The 26,900-nt window shown below is 32.0% G+C and overlaps 5 protein-coding genes across 11 annotated transcripts in view; 2 read left to right on the top strand and 3 right to left on the bottom strand.

The window, feature by feature from the left end:
• The window catches only part of Fas2 (fasciclin 2), a 226,722-nt gene extending 218,647 nt beyond the window's left edge, over positions 1-8,075 (top strand). For 2 of the 7 annotated variants that reach the window (XM_036371145.2, XM_070110271.1), the window contains 3 exons: positions 3,912-4,113; positions 5,247-5,333; positions 6,753-8,075. In XM_036371145.2, coding sequence (XP_036227038.1) covers positions 3,912-4,113; positions 5,247-5,333; positions 6,753-6,876 — 413 coding nt within the window. In that variant the 3' untranslated portion in view covers positions 6,877-8,075. Of the gene's footprint in view, positions 1-3,911; positions 4,114-4,372; positions 4,760-5,246; positions 5,334-6,752 lie in introns of those variants that run through there. The other 5 variants (XM_036371146.2, XM_036371147.2, XM_070110270.1 and 2 more) reach the window with 5 other exon arrangements.
• A 3,081-nt stretch (positions 8,076-11,156) lies between these two features.
• On the top strand, positions 11,157-14,986 carry GlcAT-I (Glucuronyltransferase I). Its single transcript, XM_014229867.3, has 2 exons — positions 11,157-11,833; positions 11,908-14,986. The coding sequence occupies exons 1-2, from the start codon at positions 11,619-11,621 to the stop codon at positions 12,617-12,619; spliced, it is 927 nt and encodes a 308-aa protein (XP_014085342.2). The 5' UTR covers positions 11,157-11,618; the 3' UTR covers positions 12,620-14,986.
• Positions 14,987-19,817: 4,831 nt separating this feature from the next.
• LOC138855609 (transcription factor grauzone-like) lies at positions 19,818-22,165 on the bottom strand. Its single transcript, XM_070110809.1, has 6 exons — positions 21,903-22,165; positions 21,481-21,838; positions 20,954-21,392; positions 20,684-20,881; positions 20,242-20,623; positions 19,818-20,185 (listed from the first exon to the last, which is right to left on the bottom strand). The coding sequence occupies exons 1-6, from the start codon at positions 22,017-22,019 to the stop codon at positions 19,997-19,999; spliced, it is 1,683 nt and encodes a 560-aa protein (XP_069966910.1). The 5' UTR covers positions 22,020-22,165; the 3' UTR covers positions 19,818-19,996.
• A 116-nt stretch (positions 22,166-22,281) lies between these two features.
• Positions 22,282-24,368, bottom strand: LOC138855650 (transcription factor grauzone-like). Its single transcript, XM_070110810.1, has 6 exons — positions 24,199-24,368; positions 23,785-24,142; positions 23,310-23,724; positions 23,027-23,227; positions 22,589-22,970; positions 22,282-22,510 (listed from the first exon to the last, which is right to left on the bottom strand). Exons 1-6 carry the CDS (start codon positions 24,304-24,306, stop codon positions 22,316-22,318), a joined length of 1,659 nt encoding a protein of 552 aa, XP_069966911.1. The 5' UTR covers positions 24,307-24,368; the 3' UTR covers positions 22,282-22,315.
• Positions 24,369-24,573: 205 nt separating this feature from the next.
• On the bottom strand, positions 24,574-26,784 carry LOC106614240 (transcription factor grauzone). The gene is made up of 6 exons (XM_014229866.3): positions 26,612-26,784; positions 26,105-26,510; positions 25,682-26,045; positions 25,412-25,612; positions 24,955-25,336; positions 24,574-24,896 (listed from the first exon to the last, which is right to left on the bottom strand). The coding sequence occupies exons 1-6, from the start codon at positions 26,717-26,719 to the stop codon at positions 24,654-24,656; spliced, it is 1,704 nt and encodes a 567-aa protein (XP_014085341.2). The 5' UTR covers positions 26,720-26,784; the 3' UTR covers positions 24,574-24,653.
• Positions 26,785-26,900: the final 116 nt, after the last annotated feature.

The following is a 26,900-nucleotide window of genomic DNA, read 5'->3' on the forward strand; positions in this document are numbered from 1 at the left end:
TATTTATAAATACAGAAATACTTGTTTTCGCGTACCTTTGTATGTATGTAGTGCATATCGTATAGGTTTTTAGGACAATAAACTATATTAAGCTAATATTTAAATTTAGTAACAGATAAATCAATTAAAACTACTTTTAATTAAGAAAAGTTAGCTGTTGAAATTAAGTATTTGGCCTCATTTGTGTTTAGACTTCGAGTGGCAGGTTTTTATGGAATCAAATAGAGTATGCCAAAATAGAGATTTAAGTGGTTTTATTATGTTAATCTCTATAAAAAATAGTGGTGAATAAGCGATGAATTACGGAGCATAACAAAATTTGCTTGACAGTTATGTCTTAAACAAATTATCATGGTAACGAGTTACACAACCGCGCATATTTTCTTAAATCGCATGTCGCAGTGCAGTTTCCGGAAAAAAGATTCATAATTCGCGGAAGTTTACCAAAATATTCGTGCTAATAAGTACGAAAATTAATTAAATTTAAATGTAATTTTAATTCATAAATTATTAAACACATAAAAATCCATATTTACGCAGTTTGTAAATAAATAAACAACAACATTTAAAATAAGTATGTAAGTATTACGTATATTATTCTATATATATATATATATAGATATATATATATATGTATGTATAATTTTAGTACCAGTTAGATATTATATATATTGAATGTGTTTAACTAGCAAAATATATTAATATACATGTGAACTTGTCTACAAATTATGCGTTTGGCTAAATCATATGTAGTTATAATAAATAAAACACTAAAAATATAAAATAATTATAAAATTTGCATAATGTATAAATATTAGCGAATGAAATATATTATAGTTAAATTAATAATAACTCTTGCTAAATTGAAATTATTTAAGAAAAAGTTTAGAGCGAGTTAATAGGCACGTTCAAATCAGTCAAAAATTTACTCATTAAATGTAGTAAGAAGCTATGGAGCCCTCTAGAACGCCATTAACTTACATCACTGGCAAGATATTTGTGTTTGTTAGGCGAAACAGTAAGGAAGTGGATTTAAAAGTTGAGCGTTAATATGAAACACTAATGACTACATCAAGGAAATACTGGTAGCAAGAAAAAGAATATAAAGTTGTATAAACACCACAATATTATTGTGCGAGTATAAGAAAAGTATGTAGCACCAGTCAATGACGTGAAGTCGTATTTTGCCAAGGTTTCGTATTAGTTACGTTTTCGTAACGTTATAAGCATGTGTTTTTCATAAAAAATAAATTGCCACGTGTAAACATTACTTTACTACAAATAACTGTTAAATCACATCAACATAAGGTAGCACGGAAACTCACCACGATCTATGTAATAAACGTTTAACATGTTTCTTTGCATTACGCGTTGTCTATTCGCACTTCAAACGCCTGCTTAGTCCACCAAAGAAACAATGCAAGAACTTACGTGTTCAAAGGTAACAAATATATAACTTGTGATTTACATACAGCTGTATTTAAACATCAACAAAATTTAAAAAAAATAATAATTAAGAAAAGAATTTTAAATGTTAACAATAAATTATGTGTAATAACTAGATGAATATTAAAAACAAAAAACATTTGTACAATTAAAGTTTCATTTGTGCAATATTCAACTAAATTAATGCTGACTTCTTAGTAGTAGTTATTTTAGCTATACCCAACCATGACCCACAATGCAGATAACACTTTTAACTTTTATTTTAATATTTATCAAACCCTCAAAACACTTTCTTGCAAAATACCCCATATTTCGCGCACACACTTATCGATTATTGTTCTCCCCACATCAATGTGTCTGTCTTTGCAATAAAGGTTTTTTAAATAAATCTTTTCCACAGCCTACTTTTAATTTATTTTATACAGTATTATATAAAAATGTAACGCTTTGTATGCTTAAATTTAATTATTATAATCAAATGTACATAAATGCCACCCATTTAAACAATTTCATTTCAGTTTTACAGTTGGCCTCAAACATATATAACACTAAACTTTATAAGTTGTGAATAATTTTACCTACCATACATACTACAAGTGCATACAATATCAAATTTATTTTTCCATATTGTTATTACTATTTTTAATTTTTTTCTTGATATTTATTATCTTATATATCTATGGCTTAAAACAAAATCTGTATTTCCCTTGTGAAAATATTTGTTTGCATGCCTTCACTCACCCATTGAACGCAACCTGCAAGTTAATTTCCCACCGTTGTAAGGAATGCTTTTTATGCTGGCAATTGGTGCATTACTATTTTGTTCTTATCCATTTTTTGTTCGCTTCGAATTTCTTATTTTAGTTTTTATGGATTTTCGAATATTTTAGTAGTTCAGTTTTTAATTTTGTTTATTTTATTTTACAAACAAGCAAATAATACATATACACACACAAAAATGTAAATTATAACAATTATTATTTAACGAAAAATATATCCATAAATAAAAATAAGTATCAATAACTAATATGACATGTAAATATTTATTCTTAAGTTTAGCTGTAATTATTGTGAATGACAGAAAATTATGTATGCCTGCGAGAAAGTGACAATCAATAATATTATACTGAAAATTATATTCTATAAAATGTTTTTCTTAATATGCACTTTCAAAAACTTAAACAAAATAACAACTCATTTTTTCAGGCTGGTGTGTTTTGAGTCATTAAATAATCTTATTTTAAAAATTAATTCAAGCGCGAAAATTGGTATAACATATTAAAAGAGTAGAAAAAAAAATTGAATGGAATTTTTAACACATAATAATTATAAAATTTAAAAAAATAAATATTGAAATGAATTTTAATAATGTATATATATTTATATTGTATTTCTATATTGTATTAAATATTCATTTCAATATCAATTTTTATTTAATTCTTTAATATCATTTCTACATTTTTAACACAATTTTTTACACTTATAGTATAATATTATTTTAGTTTTATATTATATGGTATTTGTATAAAAGAATTTAACCAATTTTTTTTCACGATTACTTATTTTTTTTTAGCATACTCAAGTTCAAATGAATTTAACTTGTAATAAACTAAAGCATTGCAAAATATGCAGCGGAAAATATTTGTTAGTGTACAAAAGTTCTCATCTAATTATTTTTTTTACCTATTTTATAGCTTGTTACATTTTAATTTAATTTAATTTATAATAAATTAAATCGTAAAAAATTATTCAGAAGAAAATTTTTGTAATATTTTTTATAAATTTTTTTTGTTGATTTTAATTTTTAATATATAATACTATTTCAAAATTTTTTAGTGTATCCAAGTTTTATTTTTACATAATTGTTTAAAGATTCAAAATTAATATTTTATTTAATTACTCATATATTTATTCTGTGAGTTTAATACACTATTGTTAATTTTTTAACACTGTTAATATTCACTCATTTTGTACCACTTCAAATGGTTAATTTAAATTTTATGGTTAGCGAATTTAATATGTTTATTTAAATGATTTTTTTTTTGTTATTAAAAATTCATACATAATATATTTAATTGGGTGATTAATTCAAATTGTTTAACTTTTTTAAATTGCGTTTTCATGTATTTTTTTATGTTCTGTACTATTTTACAATACACATTAATTTTTATTATCTATTAGCTAGAAATGCTAACATTTTGAATTAATTTTTTTTTTGAAATGTCGAAAATTTAACTCATAAAACGCAAATAAATGTACACAGATATGAGGCTGTACACTCGAAAAAAATTTAACAGTGCATATTAACAGATTATTTTTACATTTTTACATGCATAGTTTTCTGTCAAAAGCATTAAAATATTATTGTAAATAGTCATAAGTGTCGCATTTTCAATTTTCACCACAACTTTCAATGTTCCTTATTTTTACTTACATTGCGCTTTTTCCTCACCCTCCTCAAACAGGCATCGATGTCATACAAGTAGCCGAACGGCAAGTGCTCTCCTCCGCCACCATTGTGGGCATAGCTGTGGGCGGTGTGTTGCTGCTGCTCTTCATCATCGATCTATTATGCTGTGTAACGGTACGAATGGGCGTGATGGCTACTATGTGCCGACGGGCGAAACGTTCGCCATCCGATATTGATGATGAGACGAAATTGGGCAGGTAAGTGTATTAAAGAAAATGTCCCTTAAATTGTAATTGTAACTTAATTACGTTATGTATAAAATGGTATTGCACTAAAAATACGTAATTTTGTATTAACGAAAAAATAATTAGTAAAACGGTAATTAATTTACAGTTTTTTCTTTCGCCCTTCTTTTTCATGCAATTATTTGAATTTTGCACAAACAAAAACAAAATTGTTATTTTTTCTTGTTGTTTGTGTTTTTCTCTTTACGAAAACAAACCCACACCGGCTCAGTGCGAATTCACGCGGCACGCAGATGGATCTTGAGTACGCTTGGGTGTTTGCTAGGCCAAAATCATTTCTGCTCAATCGCAATTCATTGGTTTTCGTATAACTCGCATTAATTTCATTTGCATTTTTAATCACGCTATTCAAATTGTGCCTTAATTTCACATTTCATTTCCTTTAAATGTCAATATAAATGTGTACGTGCAGCCTTATATTTTTAGTGCAATATTATTTACACCTAACCTAAACCACGCACTCCCCACCGTTAATCCCACCAAATTAACCCACATACAAAGCAAAGCAGAAAGTGTCGATACTACATGGATTTTTAGTATGTGTCTCTCCCGCACAAAGTATTTATACGCTCATTTATTGTAATTAATCACGTTATCTATCCATTACTTATATATGTGTATGTATATATGTATATCTGTGTACGTGCATATGTGTTTATACTACTGTTATGTGGTTTGTAAGTAACCCACAGCAATGTGCTTTTAATTGGACTAACTGTAAACATATAACGTTACGAGTACCGTTGCTTAAGCAGCAAGTATGCAATCAAACATTCAGCTACTTACAATCTTCTCATAATCACTTGCCAAACAATGTTATCGAAACATATCTATGGTATTTATATTTGTACAACAACAATTTTTGTATTTGCTATTTGTGTGTACCATCCTCACCGCTACCTTCCCCTCGCCATTAATCATATCCATCTTCATGCTCCTCACTCACTCTCTCTGTCGTACTTCCTCGCGCTCCTCATTCTATCAAATTCACCCAAACCAAAAAATAAAATAAAAACAACAAAAAACACGTGAAACATTTAACCAAGCAGTCTTTACGGTTGGCATTTCCCGCTACCTAATTACAGTGGGCAGTTGGTTAAGGAACCTCCACCATCACCGCTACCATTACCGCCACCAGTTAAACTCGGTGGATCACCAATGACATCGCCATTGTACGTATCACCAAAGTAAAAAATTTAATATTCGTAATTGAAAATCATTTTGCATACTAACCTTTAATGTTACGCATGTGTGTTTGCTATATAATTGTATGTATTTTATAAATTATTACTTACATATACATACATACATAATGTAAGTAATTACTGAATTTATTGTCTTAAAAATATTTCATAATTATTGCATTTGTTATTTATAAGTAATTGCTAAATCACTCATACGACCTGGTGTACTCTACAGTTTATTCTTCGTTCAGACTAAGCTATTGTTTTTTGCTTTAATTACGATAAGAAAAATTTAGCTAAATAAGATAAATATGGCATTATTCTATAAAATTCCGCCGAACAATGCTACAACATTCGACTCTATGTAACCGACTCAACTCGGCAGCTGTCTTACTTTTTTTGGGGATTATTTTGTGTCGATACAATAACAACAACCGTAGCTGTTCAGTTCAATATAAAACTTCAAACTTGCTTATAGAGTGGTCAAAATCGTTTTCAAACAGTAATAAAAACAGCTTATTGAGACTAAGTTATTACTATTAGTAAACACCAATAAGAATTTCATACATTTAAATTAATATTTTTATTACTTACAATGTTGCTTGTTTTCGTAATGGTCAAACCTTAAAATTAACTCAGCAGTTGCCACATTTTAAAAACTAGACTGCTTTACAATAATTGATGGACTCAATAGGGGCACATTCCACATTTGTGGTGCCTAGACTTTCTTGAGAGTTCTACTCATTTTTGAACGATGTTTAAGCCTCTGCACCTATTTTCTATCAATATATTATTATCCTATATTTTGAGAGGTGTTCAAACCTCTTCACCTATTTTCTCTTAATGTATTATTTTCCTATATTTTTCGTAGCGCTAAAAAACCAATTGTATGTATGAAATTACCAGCACAGTTATGAAATATTTTTAAATTTTCAATGCTTTGGACTTTTCAAGTACATTTTTCTTTTAAGCCTTAATTCTTTAATATTTACCACAATATGTATTGAACTAATAACATTTTTAGTTTAATTCCCTTCTTAAAAAAATTAATTAAACTTTGAAAAACTATTCCCTAAAAAAACGTTTTAGAGTTAGCCTGAAATTGTTATTAACAATCGATAAATAACTCTTAGTAGCGTTACCGCCAAGAGCGTAGTTCCTTAGGAAAAGATGATTTTTTAGAGTTTTATGATATTCTTGTTAAAAATCGATAGAAAAAAACATATTGGAAAACATGTAGCGAACTACTTATGTAAGTTAGTGATTGATCATCGAAAATGTTTGGTTTTTCTTTTTGTTCCTCACTTTTTGACGCTTCACTAACAATTTACTGGCAATTTCGTATTTTCAAATAAAAAAATATTATATTTTAACAAATTTACTTATGCACGCATCTTCATTTAACAGAGACGAAAAGCAGCCTTTGCAGACACCAACTGGTAGCGTGAAACAAAATTCCACCGTCGAATTCGATGGACAATTTGTGCACTCGCGCAGTGGCGAAATACTTGGCAAAAACTCAGCTGTGTGAATAAAATTGGAAGAATTCTAAAGACTAAATGAAATCACACAAAACGAACAAATTAGCTGGAAACGTTGAAATCAAGCATTAAAATTTATAAAACAAAAAAACAACAGACAAGACGCATATGTTGAACCACAAATTTTCTGTTCTGTGTGCATGTTAAATGTAAATGCATAGCGACGTTGCAACACTGGTGGCGAACAAAATAATGCTTATTACTGGAATGGATACGAACAAATATGACAACCAAAAATATATAAACTACAACAAAATGCGCTGAAATCGCATTTACAGATCAGTTGTAAAAAATATTATTAAATTAAAAATATGCTTCATTTTATAAAACTTAAAAAAATATTACAGCTTTTATATGTTTCCGCTATTTACAATTACAACAAATAGGCATTTATTTGCCTAACAACATAAGCTTAAAAACATACGTATTACCATATACAGTTAATTACATGAAAAATAGTAAAAGTCGATTTCAAGTGTAAAAAAGCAACAAAAATTCCATAAAACATTTATTTCCTTAAAAATAGTATTTTCTTTTATTTTTGTTATTTTTCAAATATTTCTAAGCTATTTTCTAAACACTTTATGAACCATATATAAGCCCAAAAGCTTTCTAGTAATCTTTTACATTCGTAATATTTTAAGTGTATGCTTTACTTGACCTGCGTAACAGTTAAATCCATTCATTTCTGCCTTAAAAAGAAAACAAAACATAGCATTTTTATATATATTATATATTAATATATATATTGTAATTGGAATGTAACAACAAATATTAATAATTAATAGTAGTTAAGAATAATTTGCTGTTATTAAGTGCTAATGTATACAAAAACAAAGTGTGTATGGCACTAATATTTAGACTAGGCTTTAATATAGGTTAAACATTATGCAAATAATATTCGATTTAAACTAAATTCAGTTCAGATATTTTGATTTTTTACTTTTTCAGAGCGTTTAGTTGGTGAAAAAAATTGTACTTAAAAACAAATACCGTAAGACTATTAAAAGCTGTGTAAGAAAAATCGTAACTGCAAACACATAATAAGGGAAATAATTTATAATATATGAGTTTAAAACGGCATACCTTGTGAAAATTGTAAAGCAATTCGAGCAAATTAATTCAATTTATTTTAGAAATAAAAAATACTAATAATTTTGTTTTCTTTTCTCATACTTAACGATTTTTATGAAAATCTATTTCGAATTATTATTTAGTTCATTAATAAATTACTTTATGAATTTTTTAATAATAACTAAGATATTAAATAAAAAATGTATGTTTGCTTAGAACAATATATTTCGATAAAAAAAACACCTTTACAAAAATTACATCTACAAAATTTAGTATTATCATGTTCATTTAAGATATGTGTTCATAATTCAGCGAAATTCATTATACAAGCTTTGTAATAACCATTTATATGTTTTGTTGATTTCATTTTTTTTTTAATCAACAATATTTATAATAATTAAATTAATAGCATCTTAAAACATTAACATTATTTTTTACACACTTTTAACGAGGGCACAGATTCCATATTTTATTAAATAACTCATTTACTATTTAAGAAAAGTATGCGTCATTAATTATAATAACGTATGTATAGGTAACTGTATGTCAAATGTGGCTTGTGTATAAAAAAGAGAAAAAATTTTATATATTTCATATAAGAACGGAACATTAAACAAAGATTCATTGCTCAGAAGTTTTCGCCAAAGATATAAAAATGTGAAAATGCTAAAATGTCAAAGTGTGAACGTAGCTTAAACAAATTAAGAAATATGCTCAACCATTGACAAAAGTAAGAGATTTTGGTGTTAAAAATTAAAAATAACTAATTAAAAAAATTGAATTTAGCATGACATTTGGTAAAAAAATATTTTATCTAAAAATTAAAAAAAACAACTTGATTTGGATATAAATTCAATAAACAATTAACTTAGATAAATTACAATAAAGAGATTAAACAAAGATGTAGTTATTACTAATTTTCGTTTGATGATCTTTCCATTTTGTGATTTTATTTATGCATTTTCAGAATATATTCTTGCTTCAGCGCATAAAATATATTTAAATAAGGTAAAATAATAATTCGTTTACAATCATAAACCCTTAACATGTAAATTAATTTTTAATTTAGTATTTAAAAAGTGAATTTGTATTTGTATAGTATTAATGGCTTAGTTTAAATCAAAATACGTATGTATAAAAAATGAGTTTACAACAAAAGTAAATTTATTTAGTAGTTTTAAGACTTTTTTCTATTATATTATACAATGGAAATAAATAAATATAAGTATGTAATGCAAGTGGAAACCTAAAAATAAATAAAAACGTATGCATTTATTACAAAAAAATTATTTTTGATTTTTCTTTACATTGCATTCAATTATTCAACACTAATTTGCACCTTATCCTATACTCAAGCGCCTTTTACAGAGCTTTTTACAAAAAAAAAAATATTATTAAATAAAAAAAATACAAATATTTATATAAAGATATGCCCAACTATAAATTAATAAATACACATATATGTAAATTAATATAATGAAAATACAAAACATACAATATTTGCCGAAAAAATTATTTCCACATTAAACAAAAGAATTTAAGAAAATATCGTATTTACCTACGTACATAAAGTTTCCAAGTTGAGTTTGTACAAAACCGTATTTTGAATATTGAAAATTAAAATAATCTTTTTGCCGAAAAAGTATGTTGTATTAATACGATTTATGTATGTATATGTATAACTGATTGAACTAAATCAAACACAAAGCATTTTCCGCAACTGCCAAAAAATTCAAACAAAAAATTAAATTAAATTGAAAATGTTCTTATATAACATTATCTGTAATTGAGAAATTATTGTTGTTGTATGTAATCTTTTATACTAATCATAAAATATTAACATACATACATACATGCATGCATCGTAATGATTAGATCATTAATTTCGAAGTGAAAAAGCAGTACGGTATAAATGAATAAATGAAAGACTAAAATTAAAAACAGAAACAGTATTTTTATTTGAAAGTTAAGGTACGTTTTTTGCCCCTTTCTCTGCCCTTTGCTTAGGTAAAATTCAAACTAAAAAGTGAAAATCATTAGGAGGTAATAAAAAAAGTCGCTAGAAAAATGAAAACTTTCACAATAAATGGGAAATTTTGACGTTTTTCGTTGTGAATCCGAATGTCAAAATTTTATCAGTTGCCGAGCCAGGTAAAATTTTGACAACTTATAAATATAAATACAGAACCGCATTCAGGAATGAACGAATTTAAAAGAATCGCTGCATACATAACAGGTATGTTAAGAAATATGTAATTAATTCGTAATTATTCATTTGTTTATTTCATTATTAATTTTATTCAATACAGAAACGATACTCTAAATAAGGAAAGTTCTTTACTCATTTTGAATTTTTATTATTTAGCAAAACGTTCCAAACTAAAATTAAGTTAAAAGAATTAACTAAAAATAATATTTTTGTAGTTGATTAAAAGATCTTAATGTAAATATATTTATGTATGCATATACGAAGGTATAATTATGTATGTACATACATATGTGTACCGAATGCAAGAAGAAACGTCGTGGTAGCTTAGCATGTTGACTAAAATTCTCAATTAATAACAAATCTTCAAATTAATGAATTTTTTCTAATTTCATTAATAATGTTATTAGCAAGCAAAGTATTTGCATTTCATTTAATTCATTTTACAAATATATTTAATAATTTAAATAACAAAGCAAACATTCAAAATTTTACTTTCCATTTAGCACAGTAAATTGTTTATACCATAGGGAGTTTTTTACCCCAACTCAACACAGATAAAATATTACCATTTGGCACACAGCCAATATAATATTGTAACTGATTTCTGGATAAATCGCCTACTTTGTAACTCACTCTTGAGTTCGATCACTGGATTCTTAAATAAAAGTCCAAATTTAATAGCTATACACTTATCTTAATTTCTAATTTCAACAACTTAACGGTTATTGCTCGTTATTCGAGCTTACAACTTTATTCTTACCTCTCTCAATTGCTCTTAACACGACGACACCAAAGATAATCCCTGACAACACTCTAAGTTGCACTGTGTGTGCTGCACAGTCCGGCAGCCCTTAAATAGTAGATCTTTAACAAAACTTCGCCTCTCGAACATTCTGGCAACTACGAATTCGCTGTCTAGTTGCTTCTGTCAATTTATCGTCGATTTGATTTTGTTCTATTATCCGTGTTCGTCACAATATATAAATTTTTATAAATTGTCAATTGCACCAACAATTGACACAGTGTGAAAAGCGGCAATTCTTTCACATCTTTGGAAATCTATAACTTTGTTGATCTTGATATTAGACTGTTTGATCAAATATTTCCAAAAGGACACAATAAATGTCCATATTAACAATTACAAGTCCATCAAAATGACAACTTTTCGGCAACAATTATTATTAATTAATTCACAATAAATACAAATAAAATAAACAAATATAGAACTGTGAATTACATACGCATGATAGCCCAGTCTTACGTTTACTTGGTCTCTTAAAATAAACAAAGTGTTCCCAATTAGAATGTAGTGCATTCGAGTTTTAATAGTTGTAAAATCACCATTATTTGTTAATTTTTATGCACGGTGTTTTCCATATATCATACCTCAAAACTATATACTTTTGCAGCAATAAAATATAGTTGTATACCTTTTTAAATTGTTTCGCCATGTCTGAAATGCGTATCCGTCCACGACAAGTGCTCGTACTTATTATTGTGTTTCTAGTGGTCTTGCTTTTAGTACATCGGAATGGGAAGCGTACTTGCCAGGGTCCGGAATTTTTGCAGGCTATTTATGCTAAACAAACGGAGAACGCTTTACCAAAAATTTATGCAATAACACCAACATACACTCGGCCATCGCAAAAGGCCGAACTAACAAGGTAAATATGTACTTTGCTAATTAATCACAAATATTTACCAACAATATCATACCTTTCTTGTTTTATCTATGCAGATTGTCACATATATTCATGCTTATGCCTAATTTACATTGGATTTTAATTGAAGATTCCAATACAACGACGAAAGTAGTGCGCAACCTGTTGATGCGAGCGGGTTTAACAGAACGTTCAACCCAACTCAACATTAAAACACCCGTTAATTATAAATTGAAAAATAAAGATCCGAACTGGCTGAAGCCACGTGGAGTGGAACAACGAAATTTAGCGCTTAGTTGGATACGGACAAATGTGGATCCTGCGGAGCATAGTGTGATATTTTTTATGGATGACGACAACTCTTACAGTGTTGAGCTGTTTGTGGAAATGACCAAAATCGAACCAGGTCGTGTTGGCATATGGCCAGTGGGGTTAGTAGGTGGACTTATGGTGGAAAAACCTATACTTAACGCCGAAAATACGCAGGTAATTGACTTTAATGCCGCGTGGCGACCGGAGAGACCGTTTCCTATAGATATGGCTGCATTCGCCATTAGTACTGATTTGTTATTCAAATATCCCCAAGCGCAATTTGCTTACGAAGTGGAGCGCGGCTACCAAGAAAGTGAAATATTAAGGCACATAACAACAAGAGAACAACTACAACCTTTAGCGAATAATTGCCGTGATGTGCTGGTGTGGCATACACGCACCGAAAAAACAAATCTCGTATCTGAAATAAAACTGAATAAAGATGGGAAACATTCTGACGATGGCATGGAAGTCTAACATTAGTAAAAGAGAATTTAAAACTTAAAAGAAATTGCGTCCTTATTTAAATGCGCGTAATTTTTTAATATTTTATATGCGTAGTGGTATTTGTATGTATATATGTATATACATATATATATATATATATGTATTTACCGGTTTATTTAAACTTTGATAGATTATTTGATTGACGTTCACGCCTTACTAAACGATAAAAGCATATCCTTCCCGAGTGATTAAAATATCGTAGTACTTCCAAAATATTATATTATATTTATTATGCCCGTAAACACATTAAGTTATTTGAGAATTTGATTTTAAGTTGTATATCATCTTAGTAGTATTGTTATTAATTGAAAGTATGTGTATATTTATACAAATATTACTGATAAACTTAAAAGTCCCATGAGAATATTCAACCAGCTTACTACTTTTAATGAAAGCTTAACAAAAAAATATTATATAATATATGAAGAATTTTTATTTTGGAACAGCTGTAATGATAAAATTGTTAAGCAATATTTTGTCGAAGTAAAAAAACTTTTTTTTTATGTTTCTGGTTATTAAAAAAAATAAGACTTATCTTATACCTTGCGTAGGTGACTAGAACTCGGTGATATCTCTTTGCTGCTTTGGCTTCGCACCCCACGTTTGCAATGCTTACGTCCTTACAGAGTATAAATTCAATGAGAGTCTCACCCCGTGTGTTACAGTCCGTGTGGTGGGCGTTGGCGTCGCATCCTTGGACGAGGGGCAGGTCATTCCCTCTGCTGTACCCCAGCAGGTTGCCGACTGCCTCTGAGGGTGCTGTCGGTGTCTCCCTCGGAAAGTAGGCCACTGCCAGGACAAAGTCCGCTCCTTCTTGCCCTTTGCCTGTACAACGACCAGGTCCTGTGTTGGGAACTCTGAAATACAAAAGAAATCAATATCGTTCCTAACTACTACGCAGGTTCTAGGTCTCTCACTAGAAAGATCCCAGATTACCTTGTTCGAATCCATTTCGAGGCATCTGACCTCACTACAGGATCGGTTCAATGAAGAACTGGTCCACATTCACACCGACGTCCGCGTTGCCACCCGCTAGAACCGTGAGTCCCTCCAGAAGCTCTTACGGGGAGGGTAGCACCCCCCCTTGTGCGCCCATCTTCTCGGTATGGACCTTCACCATGGTCTCAGCAGTTGCCGCCTGCTTTGACGTGCTAGCGCCGGGTTGAGTAGCAACCTCATCCACCAGGATTTTTTTATTCTGTATCGGTGGTCGATTTAGGCTTGTATGGCCTCATGACCACCGAGCTGAACCTATAGTTCAGACGGAAGCTCTCCCTCCAGACGAATTTATACGATTTGTCGTCTATGCAGAGGTTGAGCCTCTACCCTGAATCATTGACCTTGCTACTCACAACTCGCCAGACCGATGTTCTGATGTCCTCGTTCTGGTTCTTGATGAGCCCGAGAGTAACTTGTACGCCTTGCCTGCGCACCTGGAGAATAATACCTGTACATGTGCATGGGCGGAGTTTCGTCTCTCTTCTTTGCGCAGAGGATAGGGCCATTCCAGCTTGGGAACGATCTCCCTCAGCCAGCTAGCAGACCTCTCATCCTTGCAGGCAAGTTGCAGCATGCCTCCTTTCAAATATACTCTATAGAAGGAGACTGGGTATCCGGACCCTTTGAATACTTCCTCCATGAGTAGGTCTTTGAGCACGGTAAGCTCCTCCGACCTCAGCGTCTCCGCCGGGTAGTTTAGAGGCAGCACAGCCATCTGGATGCCTTTGAGAGCATCCGCATGTCTGCGTTGTCCCTTTCGGGGCGGAGTGGTCGCCTTAGCATTGTTGCCCCTCTGCCCCCCTCTTCTTTCTCCTTTTGCGAGCCCCTCCGGTAGATGCTCATTGCGACTCCTCTGAATCCAAGCAGCTGAGCTTGCTCGAGAGAGTCTTTGTGGGACTCGCTTTGTCAGCGCCGGCCGCAGTAGATTTCGCCTGCTGAGCGCCGCTGCACTTGTGTTTAGCTCCTGAATCTCCTTTACCTGCACCGGTGCTTGGTTTGTTGGCTTTGTTCGTGCTCGTTCGCTGTTGTTGTTGCCTTATAGTGGTTGTGGTTTGTTTGCTCATCTTGTTCTTTCCAGCACTTAAGATAAATTTTTATTCTCGGCCATTTTGGCTAGAACAATAGAAACATGTTTTTCATAGCACTGAGGCCTACAGCAATTTGAGTCACCTTTGGTTGCAAATAGTTTCAAAAGAATTTAACATACATACATACATAATATTATGCAATGAAAAATTGTTGATTTTCTTTTATCAAAACATCAATAAATTTACCACTTTTGATTTTCACAATAATTTTATTCAACAATTGTGGCAAAACATTTACAAAAATTTACAAGAAATTAATATCATATTCACATTACATGTTAATAGAATATGAACTGTGTAAAGAACGAAATAAAAATAATTCATTCATAAATAATTATTTATAAATAGTTAGGCCATACTAATATATAGTATTTTATAAAAAATTATATAAATATAAAAATGTAATTTAAATAAAATTACATTTATAAGCGTAGAGATATTAATAACAGGTGTAATTAAATAATCAAAAAATATTATGTAAATAAACAGCACGTTTCCTAATTAAAAAAACAGTTATATGTTTCAAGTTAATTTCAAGTTTTTTGTTATTTGCGGTATGCAAATAGAAAATAAATTTATAAGCTAACTTAAACTTATAAATACCATCTTTTTGTAGAGAATTTATAAACAACAAGACTTAAGCTTATAAAATATGTCCATTCGCCGTAATTGTAGCGAAAATTTATTTAATCCACGGTTTTCGTTTGTTTATTGCTTTGATTACTGAAGTGTATATTTTTCGCTCTCTGCATAGTTTGGTCCTATCCTTGTCCTATCGTGATCCTCGTTGTTGTAGCAGCAGAAAGCATCCCTGAATAAATTTGGAGAATGCTACCGAGCTGTCGGTCCTTGCGGGAAAAAAAATCTGTCCGTTCCGTGGCAACTACGAATTTCTCTGTCGAGTAGGTTCTAGCAATTTTTCGTCGATTTTATTTTGTTCGGGCATTCATGTTCGCCACACTACCCTCAGAGAATGTAAATTATAGACGTAGAATGTAAATTATAATCTCTGCCACCCTCCACTCAAATCTAATTGTCCTGATTAGACCCATTTACAGTACCAAACGCTGCAAACCATTCATAATAAATTACCTTCATTTTATTCCTAGGTCTTCCAATGTTCTGAATGCGATATACTACATCGTTGAACTGTTTAATAAAATGGTATGGTCCCTTTCAACTACACTATAATTTGGGAGATAGCCTTTCCTTACGTTGTGGGTTATATAACAATACCCAATCGTCGTCAATAAAACCTTGAGATTTAATTGCCTTGTCGTATCTTGCTTTCATTTTATCGCTCATAATTTTAGTGCGCTTTTTCACCATAGCATGAATATCCCTCATCTCGCCTTCTTGGATGCTGTCGACTTCCTTATCACTCCTTCCTCCGTTGGCGTTAGTTCCAAACTTCAAATGAAGTGGTAGTCGAAGATCATTACCAAAAACTACCCTTGGTGGTGTCTGACCCGGTCTTTCATGTACAACAGACCGATAAGCCATCAGGAACAAGGAAATATGAGTATCCCAATCTTTTTAATACTTGTCCACAACTTTCCTCAAATGTTCTTCTTAAGTTCGATTGATTCGTTCTACCATGCCATCGGACTGCGGATGAAGTAGAGTTGTACGGGTTTTGCGGATACCCGGATTCTGGCCCATCTCCTGAATTAGTGCTGATTCAAAATTCCTCCCTTGGTCAGAATGTAATTTTATTGGAACACCATAACTGGTTACCCAATTGCTGATGAATACGTCCGCTGCTGTTTTTGCCTCTTGGTTAGGAATTTTGCTGAAATAGTTCATGACTACCAAAACATACTTGTTTCCTAATTAACTGATATGAAATGGACCAGCTACATCCTTGGCTCAAACGACGCACCTGATTTGTCCATGACTTCTAGACCCCAGCGCTTTAGCAGCAATGCACTCGTCACAATTGGCGATCCACTCCGTAACTGATTGACGACAACCAATCCAGTAAAATCTTTGTTAATTTCTTTAGGGTATAAGATACCCAGGGGTTCTCCACTTGGACTGTTGCGCAGCTCGTTGGGAACTTCGTAAATTCTTACTTTCGAAACAATCGTCAGAGCTCGGGAGCTTTGTCTACCTTCGCTTTCCTATAAGCGATGCATGCTGCCAGACGCCAATTTTAAACTATTCATCGTGCCTAATATGCCTTTCCGACTAGGCTTTCTGCAGCTGTTTCTTCTCTTGTTGGACGATTATTTATCTCCAATCCATGTATTACACATTTCAAATCTGGATCTTCTTGCTGACATTTGCGTAGTTCCTCAATTACAGTTACACAATAATTTTCTCTGGCTTGCTTCTTGTCTGACTAGCATTGCAGTACATAACCGTTTCTTAAGAGTTTGGAAAGCCATTTCCTGTTCTTTATTCCACTCAAAGTACACAGTCAAAGGAAACTATGCAATTCATTATCCTATCTCTATCTTCTCATTAGTTTTGAAACGCCACTTTGTCACTTTGTGTCCTAAGTAGCTTACTTCCTTTTTGAAAAGGGAACACTTCTTTGGGCTCAGTTTTAGACCAGCACCAGCTATCCATAGGAAAGCCTATTCCAAGTTATTAAGGTGTTCATCGAAGCTTTTACCCAACACTATGAAATCGTCGAGGTAATACCTGATCCATAAGTCTCTCAAAGGTAGTAAAAGCGTTATATAATCCTAAGGGCATTACGGCAAATTGCCATAGACTATTTCCAACGCTGAAAGCCGTCTTTTCTTCTTTGTTTACCTCCACTTGCCAATCGCTTTTTAAATCAAGTGCCTGCAGAGAACCATTTTGTGCCTGATAACGAGTCCAGAGTGTCATCGATTCTAGGTAGTGGATAACTGTCTTTCTTCGTTACCTCATTCAACATTCTATAGTCCACACAAACCTCATGTTCTCATCTTTCTTCTTCACAAGTACTACAGGTAAACTTCATGGACTTGTTGATGGTTCGACTACGCCGCTTTCGCTCATTTCACGTATGGTCTGGCTTACAATTTCACGTTGTCCTAGTAAAACCTTTCGAGGAGCCTGGCGGATTGGTCTTGCATCACCTGTGTTAATAAAATGTTTCATAACTTTGATTCTTCCTGGTTTGGAATCATCTTTATGGATGAGTATCTGAGAAGGAGTTGTTTAACCTTATTTTGATGGTTTGCCTCTAGTTACTTGGTTCATGCGTTAATTTTGCTCGAAATGTAAATGGAATCTTTCCCAAGACATATTTCGCAATTTATCACGGCCTCAATCTATTGACACTGCCCTAATATAGCTCCTCTGGAAAGTTTGATTGGAAATCATTAAGTTCTCTTACTGGAAGACGTTTATCTTGTCCTATCATAGCCAGGGTTTTTTTCTATAAATAAATTTGGTGTAGATTCTTATGTGGTCTCAACTACCCACAACTTGTTTTTCGCATAATCTACATCTATTTCTGTCCAAATAACTGCTTCTGACTTTGGTGGAATCTGTTGGCTCTCTGTTATTATCACTCCTCTAACGTACTTATTATCATAACCGTACATAGGTAAGTGACACTTTTATAATTGTATAAGTAATAATCTTGTTCTCCATGTAAACTTTTATTCCTTGATTTGCTAGAAACTCTAATCCAATTATGACTTCGTCGACGATAACTTCGCTTGCTGGAGCCAGCCCGTGCCCGTGTAATGCATGAAGTGGAGTTGAACACATATATATCGAGTGAAGAAATAGATTCAGAAAGCTCAGTGGCAAAGGCATATAGCCTAATATCCGGGTGCACCATTTGAGCGAATTGCCGTGAGTATATTTCCCACAAATAATTTAGGAAACGAATGTGTTTTGCTGGTCAAGGACTATTTCACCAAATGGCCAGAAGTATACACAATTCTTAATCAAGAGGCTGAACCTGTAGCGGACGTATTCATCAACTAGTGGGTAACGAGATTCGTTATTCCAAGGAATTACGTTCTAACCAAGTAAGGAATTTCGAGTCAGCTTTAATTCTAGGGATGTATCAAAAATAGGGTATCCGGAAAACGGATGGAATTAACGCTAATAAGAGAAGGACGGCTACGGAAGTTAACAGCACATATAAATTATATGTATCTGTGTATAGCTCTGTATGTACATTTATACACATATTATAAAAGATTAATATAAATTTATAAAATATGTTTGAATTTTTTTTCTGTGGCGAATGTACAATCTCTACCAATTGAACAATTTCTAGACCTTCTTGTTGTGTACCTGCCGGCAGTTGTTAAACATGATTTTATATCTAAGGCCCAAAGTGCCCATTTTGATCGGATAAAAAATGCAGTAGCCGACGGAGAGTTTATAACTTTGGATTTTTCAGAAAAATTACCTGCTAAATTCAAGATGCTGTCCAGTCTCAACATTGGCCTAATGATCAAGCGACGTTGCAGTCATTTGTTTTTTACTTTAGAGACCAAAATGTAATAAAAATTATTAATTACGTAATCGTTTCAGAACATTTTTTCAACTATTTCTAAACTAATTGCTCATTTGAAAGAGAAGTTTGGTTTTGAAAATAGTGAAAAGGTATCATATTTTTCGGACGGCGCTGCTTCGCAATATAAAAACAAATACAATTTCATAAATTTAATTAGCCGTAAATGAAGATTTTGGAGTCGAGGATGAATGGCATTTTTTTGCCATTTCGCATGGTAAAGGAGCTTGTGACGGAATCTGCAGTATCGTCGACTACTTCACCAAAACATTTATATCAACGTGCAAAGAATTTTTCAAGAAAATTGAGTTTGTTTATTTTACAATAGAAAAGTGAAGTGAGCGACGCATATTGCAAAAGGCAAAAGAAAAGCATGGATAACTTGTGAAATCATGATCATGTGAAGGTTTTAATGTTTTTCTTTTTGCTTATGGTTCTTTATCAAAAAAAAAAAAAAACATGTTATGAAATGAATTTTTTAAAGCGATTGAGAAGTTGACTTTAATTGAATTTGTTTAAGAAAATTGTTTGTATTTTTTACTAACTTTGTTTTTTGAATCGAGATTTTGTCCCATTAGAGACTAGAATAATAACGGTTTTGTATTCAATTTTTTCTTGTTATTTATTATTACAAAGCTCATCTTTAAGAAACAAATAATTAATATATTATACATCTGGTGTATATTTTAGTTTAATTATTTAAAGAATTATTAATCTTAATTTTAACACTGAGCACCACAAAAGCTTCTAAATCAGATTCAGATTAGCTAATTCAAACAAGTTCGGTTATGTCTCGGTTCTACGCGTTTGATTTAAAACACTTTGGGTGAATTCATTTGGTTGTGCGTATTTGCGAACCCATTCATCCGAGTGACTATGTAATTTATGCTTATGCATATTGGCATGTGATCTGAACGTCTTAGGGCAGAAGGGGCAAGTGTACAAATCGACACCAGTGTGTGTGGCTTCATGTTCCTGTAAAATAGCATTTAATCAATCTGATCTAATTAACAACTACTTAATTTTAAAACCTTCAGTGCAATTGGAGTTTTAAATTCTTTGGTGCACATTGTACAGGAGAAGATTCGGTTGGAGTGATGATATCGTATATGTGATGCAAGCGAATGCCTAGATTTTTTCTCAACGTCACATTGAGAACATTTAAAAACTGTACCTGATGCTTCATCGCGATGTGAAATCATATGCTTCCGCAAACTGCGATCACTTTTTAGCCATTTATGACAAAGCGTACATTCAACTTCCGGACGTGGTTCGGTGTTGTGTATATTATCCATATGATATTGCAAGTTTGCGGCATTTCTCAAACGCTTTCCACATATCTCACAAACTGATTCAAATTCGTTGCGATGAACTGATTTTTCGTGTTGTTTCAAAATCCAGATACTTGCAAATCTGAAATTTTGAAAATAAAAAAATAAAATAACATATTTCTCAATAAAATTGATTACTTACGCCTTATCACAGAGATTACAAATATGGTCCTTGGGCATGTGACGCATTTTTATGTGACTATCTAGTATGTATTGCTTAGAAAACTTTTTCGGACAAAGTTTACAAACAAATTGCAGGTTTTCTTCAGCAGGGTGCAATGAATGCATATGATTTGCGTAATTTTTGCGGCTTATTAGTTGTTTATTACAAATGCAGCATCTGCGAAAACATTAAAGCAAAAAAAAACAAATATAACAAACTTTTAGTTCGAATTTAGGAGCAAAAAAATACTTGAAGAAGTCAGGATTCTTATGCAACTGAATATGGTCCACATATAAAGTACGTTTATTAAAACGTAGATTACAACATATCACATATCCGGTGCATTGATGTTTTTGTCGAAAATGAGTTTTAAGTTCCTTAAAATCTTTCAATTGTTCCGTGCAAATACAACAGTTCAACTGTGTGTTTTCTGCTAAAAACTTATCAGCTTCGCGGATAGCTTTCAACTTTTCTTCATAGTTTTGGGAACTTTCGATATTTTTCTTATTGGTGGCACTTGAACTCGCTTTTGAATTGTTACGTTTTAACCTAGGTCGACCCCTTTTACTCTGTCCTTTTTCTAAAATTGTCTTCTCCAGTTTTTTATTCTTTTTAGTGTATTTGCGTTTCTGTTGACTATTTGGTGCAAGATCTTCAGTTTCAATTTCATTTTCTCTTGAAAGTATGTCTAGAATAGGAAAACATGAATAAACATATTAAAACATTTGAAGGAATAAGGAACTTATTATGTACATGAACATGTTTTATGCACTTGCCAAGGGAATCTGTCGTAGGAGCAAAAACATCACAATCAACGGTCCCCTCATCTTCTTCTTCAGTTTTTGCAGCAACAAATTCGGTTTCAACTTCAAATGTGTCTGAATTTTCAATAAACATATCTATTTCAGGTTCACACAAGCCAGTCTCTACTTTTTCATGAGTTGAATTTTTCGCTTCATAAGCGAAACCTCCTGTCTCCACATCCTCGATATCACGCTTTATTTCCGTAAAATGCAGTTGGTTATTTAGTGTTATCTGCTTCTCTTCAATACTCAACCAGTATTTATGGAACTTCGATAGATAATTCCAACATACTAAACATATTATATTAGACACTGCATCATCGTATCGAATCTAAAATTGAGTGGAGGAGTATATGTTTAACTATCAACAGTATATCAAAAAAAAATAACCATACCTCAATTTGGAAATGTTTAGCTACTACTTTCAAAATGTCATTATCTATCATTTCTCCTGTTTCATTATAAATTTTTAATATTTCATTTGACTCAATTAAACACAGTCGGCAAATCATTTTGCTATCCGATAAGTATTTTTCTATTTACATATGTTTTATTTACACTTTGTTGTCACAAATTGAATTTACATTTTATGTCTTCTTCTTCTTTAAAATTCATTCAGTATGTAGTAATAGCGTAAATTTACCTATTCCGACTATGCTAAAATAAACTCCATCCTAAGTCTATACAATTAGATTATCCTTTATATACCATAAATAAGAAGTAGAATTTATTTAATGCGTGTGCACCAAGAATTAAATTAAAAAATTGTTGAAATAATTTATTGAAATCTTAAATGTTTATTGACTCTTCAAATTTGTTCTCCATCAGGTGGTAAAATATTTAATAAACTTTTGGTAATCTCGCTTGGTTGCGACCGTTTACGAACCCACTCATTTGAATGATTGTTAACCTTATGTTTGTGCATATTCCCATGAGACCTAAACGTCTTTGGACAAAAGGAACAAGTATATAAATGGGTTCCAGTGTGAGTAGTTTCATGTTCCTATAAATGGTGTAAGCAAACATACATACAAACATATATATATATATTTTTTTTTTGGTTTTTAATATTATACATTACCCTCAAAGCGCGGGGATTTTTAAATTCTTTATTGCACATTGTGCATGTGAACACTTTATCAGAGTGATGATAACGAATATGAGCGGAAAGTGCATGGCGTGTATTTTTTTCCATACCACACTGAGGGCACTTGAATTCTTGTCCGGATGCTTGGTCCCGATGTATAATCATGTGTTTCTTTACACAGCGTGCGTTTTTCAACCACTTAAGACAGATTTTACATTGTTCTTCGGGACGAGGTTCCGTATTATGAATGGCTTCCATGTGAGACAAAAGATTTTGGGCGGTTTTAAGACACTTGCCGCAAACTTCACAAACAGAGTCGTATTCATTTAAATGTACTGCTTTTTCATGCTGTTTTAAAACTGCGGAATTTATGAATCTTAAAAAGAAAAAATATTAAGAATTGATTATTAACTCAGCAAAAAAATGTATCACCCCTTATTGCAGGTTTTGCAGATATAATTCCGCTCTGTAGTATGGCTAGACTTTATGTGATAGTCTAAAATGTACTGTTTAGCGAACTTTCTTGGGCATAATTTACAGGGATAAAGTAAACTTTCTGCGTCTGGATGTATAGTGTCCATATGATTTTGGTAGTTATTTCTGCTTGCTAATTGTTTATTACAGAGTGTGCATCTATATAAAGGTTTTGTTCAATAAAACATTGAGTTTAATAGCGTCTTTAAAATTGCATATTAATGAATTATGCAAAACTTACTTGAAAAAATCTGGGTCTTTATGAAGTTTTAGATGGTCCACATATAATGTCCGTTTTCGATACCGATTATTACAACAAGGAATATAGCCTACACACTGATGTTCTTGTCGAAAATGTTTCTTTAAGTGTGTGAAATCTTTCAGTGGTACAGCGCATAAGCAACAAGTTAGTTGTGTGTTTTCTGCTATAAATTCGTCCAATTCCCGTATCAAAGATTTTGTATTATGCTTTTTATCGCCCTTATCATCTATTTTTAAAATTTTTTTTTCAACATTATCTTCAGATTTTATTTTTCGCTTTTTGGAACGCAGAGTTTTATCAATACATTCTTTATCTGGTTTTTTCTGTTTGGTGCCTCTTTTCGTGTATTTCCGCTTTTTAGTAGACCTTAATTCCATTACATTTTCTTCTGAAACTAATTAGTAAATTCGATGATCGTAAAATAATTTTGTGCCTACCTAGTAATCATAGTTACCTTCATCTGTATATGATGGTGTAGGTGAAGGCAATGAATCACGATCGCTTGATAGAACATCATCCTTCATTTCAACAGCATTGAACTCCAATCCATCAATAGATAACATAGGATGTACAACTAAATCTATCTCTGGTTCACGTAATTCATTGTCTTTTGTGTCAATCGGAGATTTTATAGCTGCACTAGTGAACTCCAGTTGAAAATCATCCACATCTTGTTTTATTTGCGTGCATATTATTTGTGTTTGCAATGTTTTCTGTTTTTCATCTATTTTTAACCAAAATCTGTGGAAAACCGATGTATATTCCCAACACTCTGCACAAATCTTATTGGAAACAATATCACTCGGTTGTACCTGTTATTGATTTGAAGTTTTAATGCTGCCGAAAGTATAATCATGGTTTACCTTACCTCGACGTGAAAGTATTTAGCAATAATTTTAGCAACTTCCGTTTCTCCATTGTCGGAGAAGATATCAAAACTATTATTTGAATCTTCTAAACAGAGACGACAAATCATTTTTGTCGAATCAAAATACTGCTAAGTTTAATTCAGGGCTGTCTTCTTATTATTTACATTCTTCCTCTTCTTTGGAAACCCTATTTAATTCACAGTAGTATTCAATATTGAATATTCGTTTCTTGTTAACGTTGCCAAACTTTCACAACATATGTTTTAAGGAGATCTTCTATTTCATGCATTTGGTAACTACTTTCAAATAGAGAACTCCAGTAACAGTTACGCAAGGATCTCTTAATAACTTTGGTCAATGATGTTAAGGTGCAGTTTAATGAGTAACAATAGTTGTATTTCTAATTTAAATTCTTAATCACAAATTTGTAATACTGTATATTGCTGCAGTTTCTTTAAGACTGTGGTTCACCAAATGGTAATAAAGTCAGATACCCAGAAGGCATATCATTTGCTTGAGTAGAGTGTTGTGGCAACTTTTCTTCTGATTTTCCTTTTAGGTTCTCGTTACATTTTTGATGTACTGCTTCATCCGAATGATTGGCCATGTGTTTACGCATATTACGGATCGACCTAAACTTCTTTGCACATATTGAACATGTGTAGAGGTGTATTCCAGCATGTCTAGCCTCATGCTCCTAAAATTAATTTAATTAATATAATGAAAACTTTAACATGTTCTTAGATTTTCATTACTCTCAATGCGATCGGTAGTTTAAACTCTTTGTTGCATACAGGACATTTAAAACTTCGGTCTGAATGATGGTAACGTATATGTGCCGCCAGTGAATGTCTGGAATATTTAATGGCATTGCATTTAGTACAAGGATACTCCTTTCCCAAAGGCTCTTCACTGTGTGCTATGATGTGCTTCTTAAGTGTATATGCATTTTTCAGCCACTTTTGACATATATGGCATTGAGCTCTGGTACGTGGTTCTGCGCTGTGAATAGAGTCTACATGACGCAAAAGATTGTGAGCTGCTTTAAAGCATTTTCCACATATCTCACACACAGATTCATATTCATTCAGATGAATGTTTCTTTCATGTTTCTTTAAAACGCCAGCACTAACGAATCTTTATTTTATAACAGACACAATAATTAAAAAATGTATCTTACTAATATAAGTATTTCTGCATTGTATACATTACCCCTTGTTACATATTTTACATATGAAATCGCGTGTAGTCGTATGTTTGGAACGCATATGATAATCCAAAAGATATTGTTTAACGAATTTTCTAGGGCACAATTTGCAAAAGAATTGTAAGTCTTCCGTATCAGGATGTTTTGAATCCATATGATTTTGAAAAGTATTCCGGCTTGCCAACTTCTTATTGCATATATGGCACCTATAGGAGCATATGTAGTAGTATATTAAAAACATTAGTCACAGTTTTATATGTAATGAAAATGCTTACTTCAAAAAGTCTGGATCCCTATGCATTTTTAAATGGTCCACCCAAAGAGAACGTTTTAAAAAACGACTATTGCAACAAGTCATATATCCTTCGCATTTATGTTGCTCACGGAAATGTTTTCTTAACTGAAGGAAGTCTGTAAGTTGTTGCTTGCACAAACAACAACTCAATTCCGAGTTTTGTGCAATATACTCATCCATCTCAGCAATCAAAGCCAATTTGGCCATACGTCGACTCGCAGATTCTTCCGCATTTGCAGGATCTTTTGACACATTATCATCGCTTTTTGACTTAAACGACTTTTTCCTGTATTCGCGCTTGGGTCTGCTTTCAAGGTTCTTTATCTTCTTTTTCGTCTTAACACCTAAGTAACGGTGATATTAAAATTAAATAAATAGAAATAAAAAAATTAAAATAGCTCACGATTATTAGTAGATTTCGCTTTCAGTGGAGGTGAGGATTCTTGATCGGATGATACTTCGTTATCTATATCTGCCACATCGAATTCGACTTCATCATCGCAATCGTTATCCAATTCAGCAGCATCAAATTCAACTTCATTGTCGCAAACGTCGGGTTGTAAAACAGCCAAATCTATTTGCGGTTCTCTCAACCCAATTTCCTTACAGTCAATAGATGAGTTAATATGTGCTGAGGGAAATTCTTCTGTCTCAATATCTTCTATGCGATGTTTTGTTTCTATGCATTCTAGATGGGTTTGCAAAGTCTTCTGTTTTTCATCAATATTTACCCAAAACTTGTGGAAATCGTCAATATGTTTCCAACACTCGCAACAAATTTCATTAGAAATTGTTTCGTGGCACTGAATCTTAAATTAATTGTTATCAATTATTTACAAATATAAACATATGACATATGCACATACACATGTGCATATTAGTTTGAAACACAAACGAAAATATGATTTACCTCAATGCAAAAATATTTGATTATGACTTTTGCGACGTCACTTTCACAATTATCTGACCATAGTTTTATACCGTTAGTGATCCCCACTAAACATAAACGACAAATCATTTTTCTAAACAAATAAGTAAACAAACACCAAAAGATGTATTCCTATTGGATATAAGAAGACGATAAACTCATTTTAACTTGTCGATTTTTCGACAGACCGATATACATATATGTATTCCCTTTACAGCAAATCGAATTTCAACGAGAGATTTTTAAAAATATAAGGGATAAAGAGCTTTCA

The sequence above is a fragment of the Bactrocera oleae genome, chromosome 5 (genome assembly GCF_042242935.1).
Source record: "Bactrocera oleae isolate idBacOlea1 chromosome 5, idBacOlea1, whole genome shotgun sequence".
Taxonomy (NCBI): Eukaryota; Metazoa; Arthropoda; class Insecta; order Diptera; family Tephritidae; genus Bactrocera; species Bactrocera oleae.

Coding starts and splice junctions, on each gene's coding strand:
- GlcAT-I (XM_014229867.3), top strand. CDS start 11,619: ATGTCTGAAATGCGTATCCGTCCACGACAAGTGCTCGTACTTATTATT. Junction 11,834..11,907: donor CAAAAGGCCGAACTAACAAG/GTAAATATGTAC, acceptor TTATCTATGCAG/ATTGTCACATATATTCATGC.
- LOC138855609 (XM_070110809.1), bottom strand. CDS start 22,019: ATGATTTGCCGACTGTGTTTAATTGAGTCAAATGAAATATTAAAAATT. Junction 21,839..21,902: donor CTAAACATTTCCAAATTGAG/GTATGGTTATTT, acceptor ACTCAATTTTAG/ATTCGATACGATGATGCAGT. Junction 20,186..20,241: donor AAACTCCAATTGCACTGAAG/GTTTTAAAATTA, acceptor GCTATTTTACAG/GAACATGAAGCCACACACAC.
- LOC138855650 (XM_070110810.1), bottom strand. CDS start 24,306: ATGATTTGTCGTCTCTGTTTAGAAGATTCAAATAATAGTTTTGATATC. Junction 22,971..23,026: donor TGCAAAACCTGCAATAAGGG/GTGATACATTTT, acceptor TTTCTTTTTAAG/ATTCATAAATTCCGCAGTTT. Junction 22,511..22,588: donor AAAATCCCCGCGCTTTGAGG/GTAATGTATAAT, acceptor CACCATTTATAG/GAACATGAAACTACTCACAC.
- LOC106614240 (XM_014229866.3), bottom strand. CDS start 26,719: ATGATTTGTCGTTTATGTTTAGTGGGGATCACTAACGGTATAAAACTA. Junction 26,511..26,611: donor TCAAATATTTTTGCATTGAG/GTAAATCATATT, acceptor AATTAATTTAAG/ATTCAGTGCCACGAAACAAT. Junction 26,046..26,104: donor AGCGAAATCTACTAATAATC/GTGAGCTATTTT, acceptor ACCGTTACTTAG/GTGTTAAGACGAAAAAGAAG.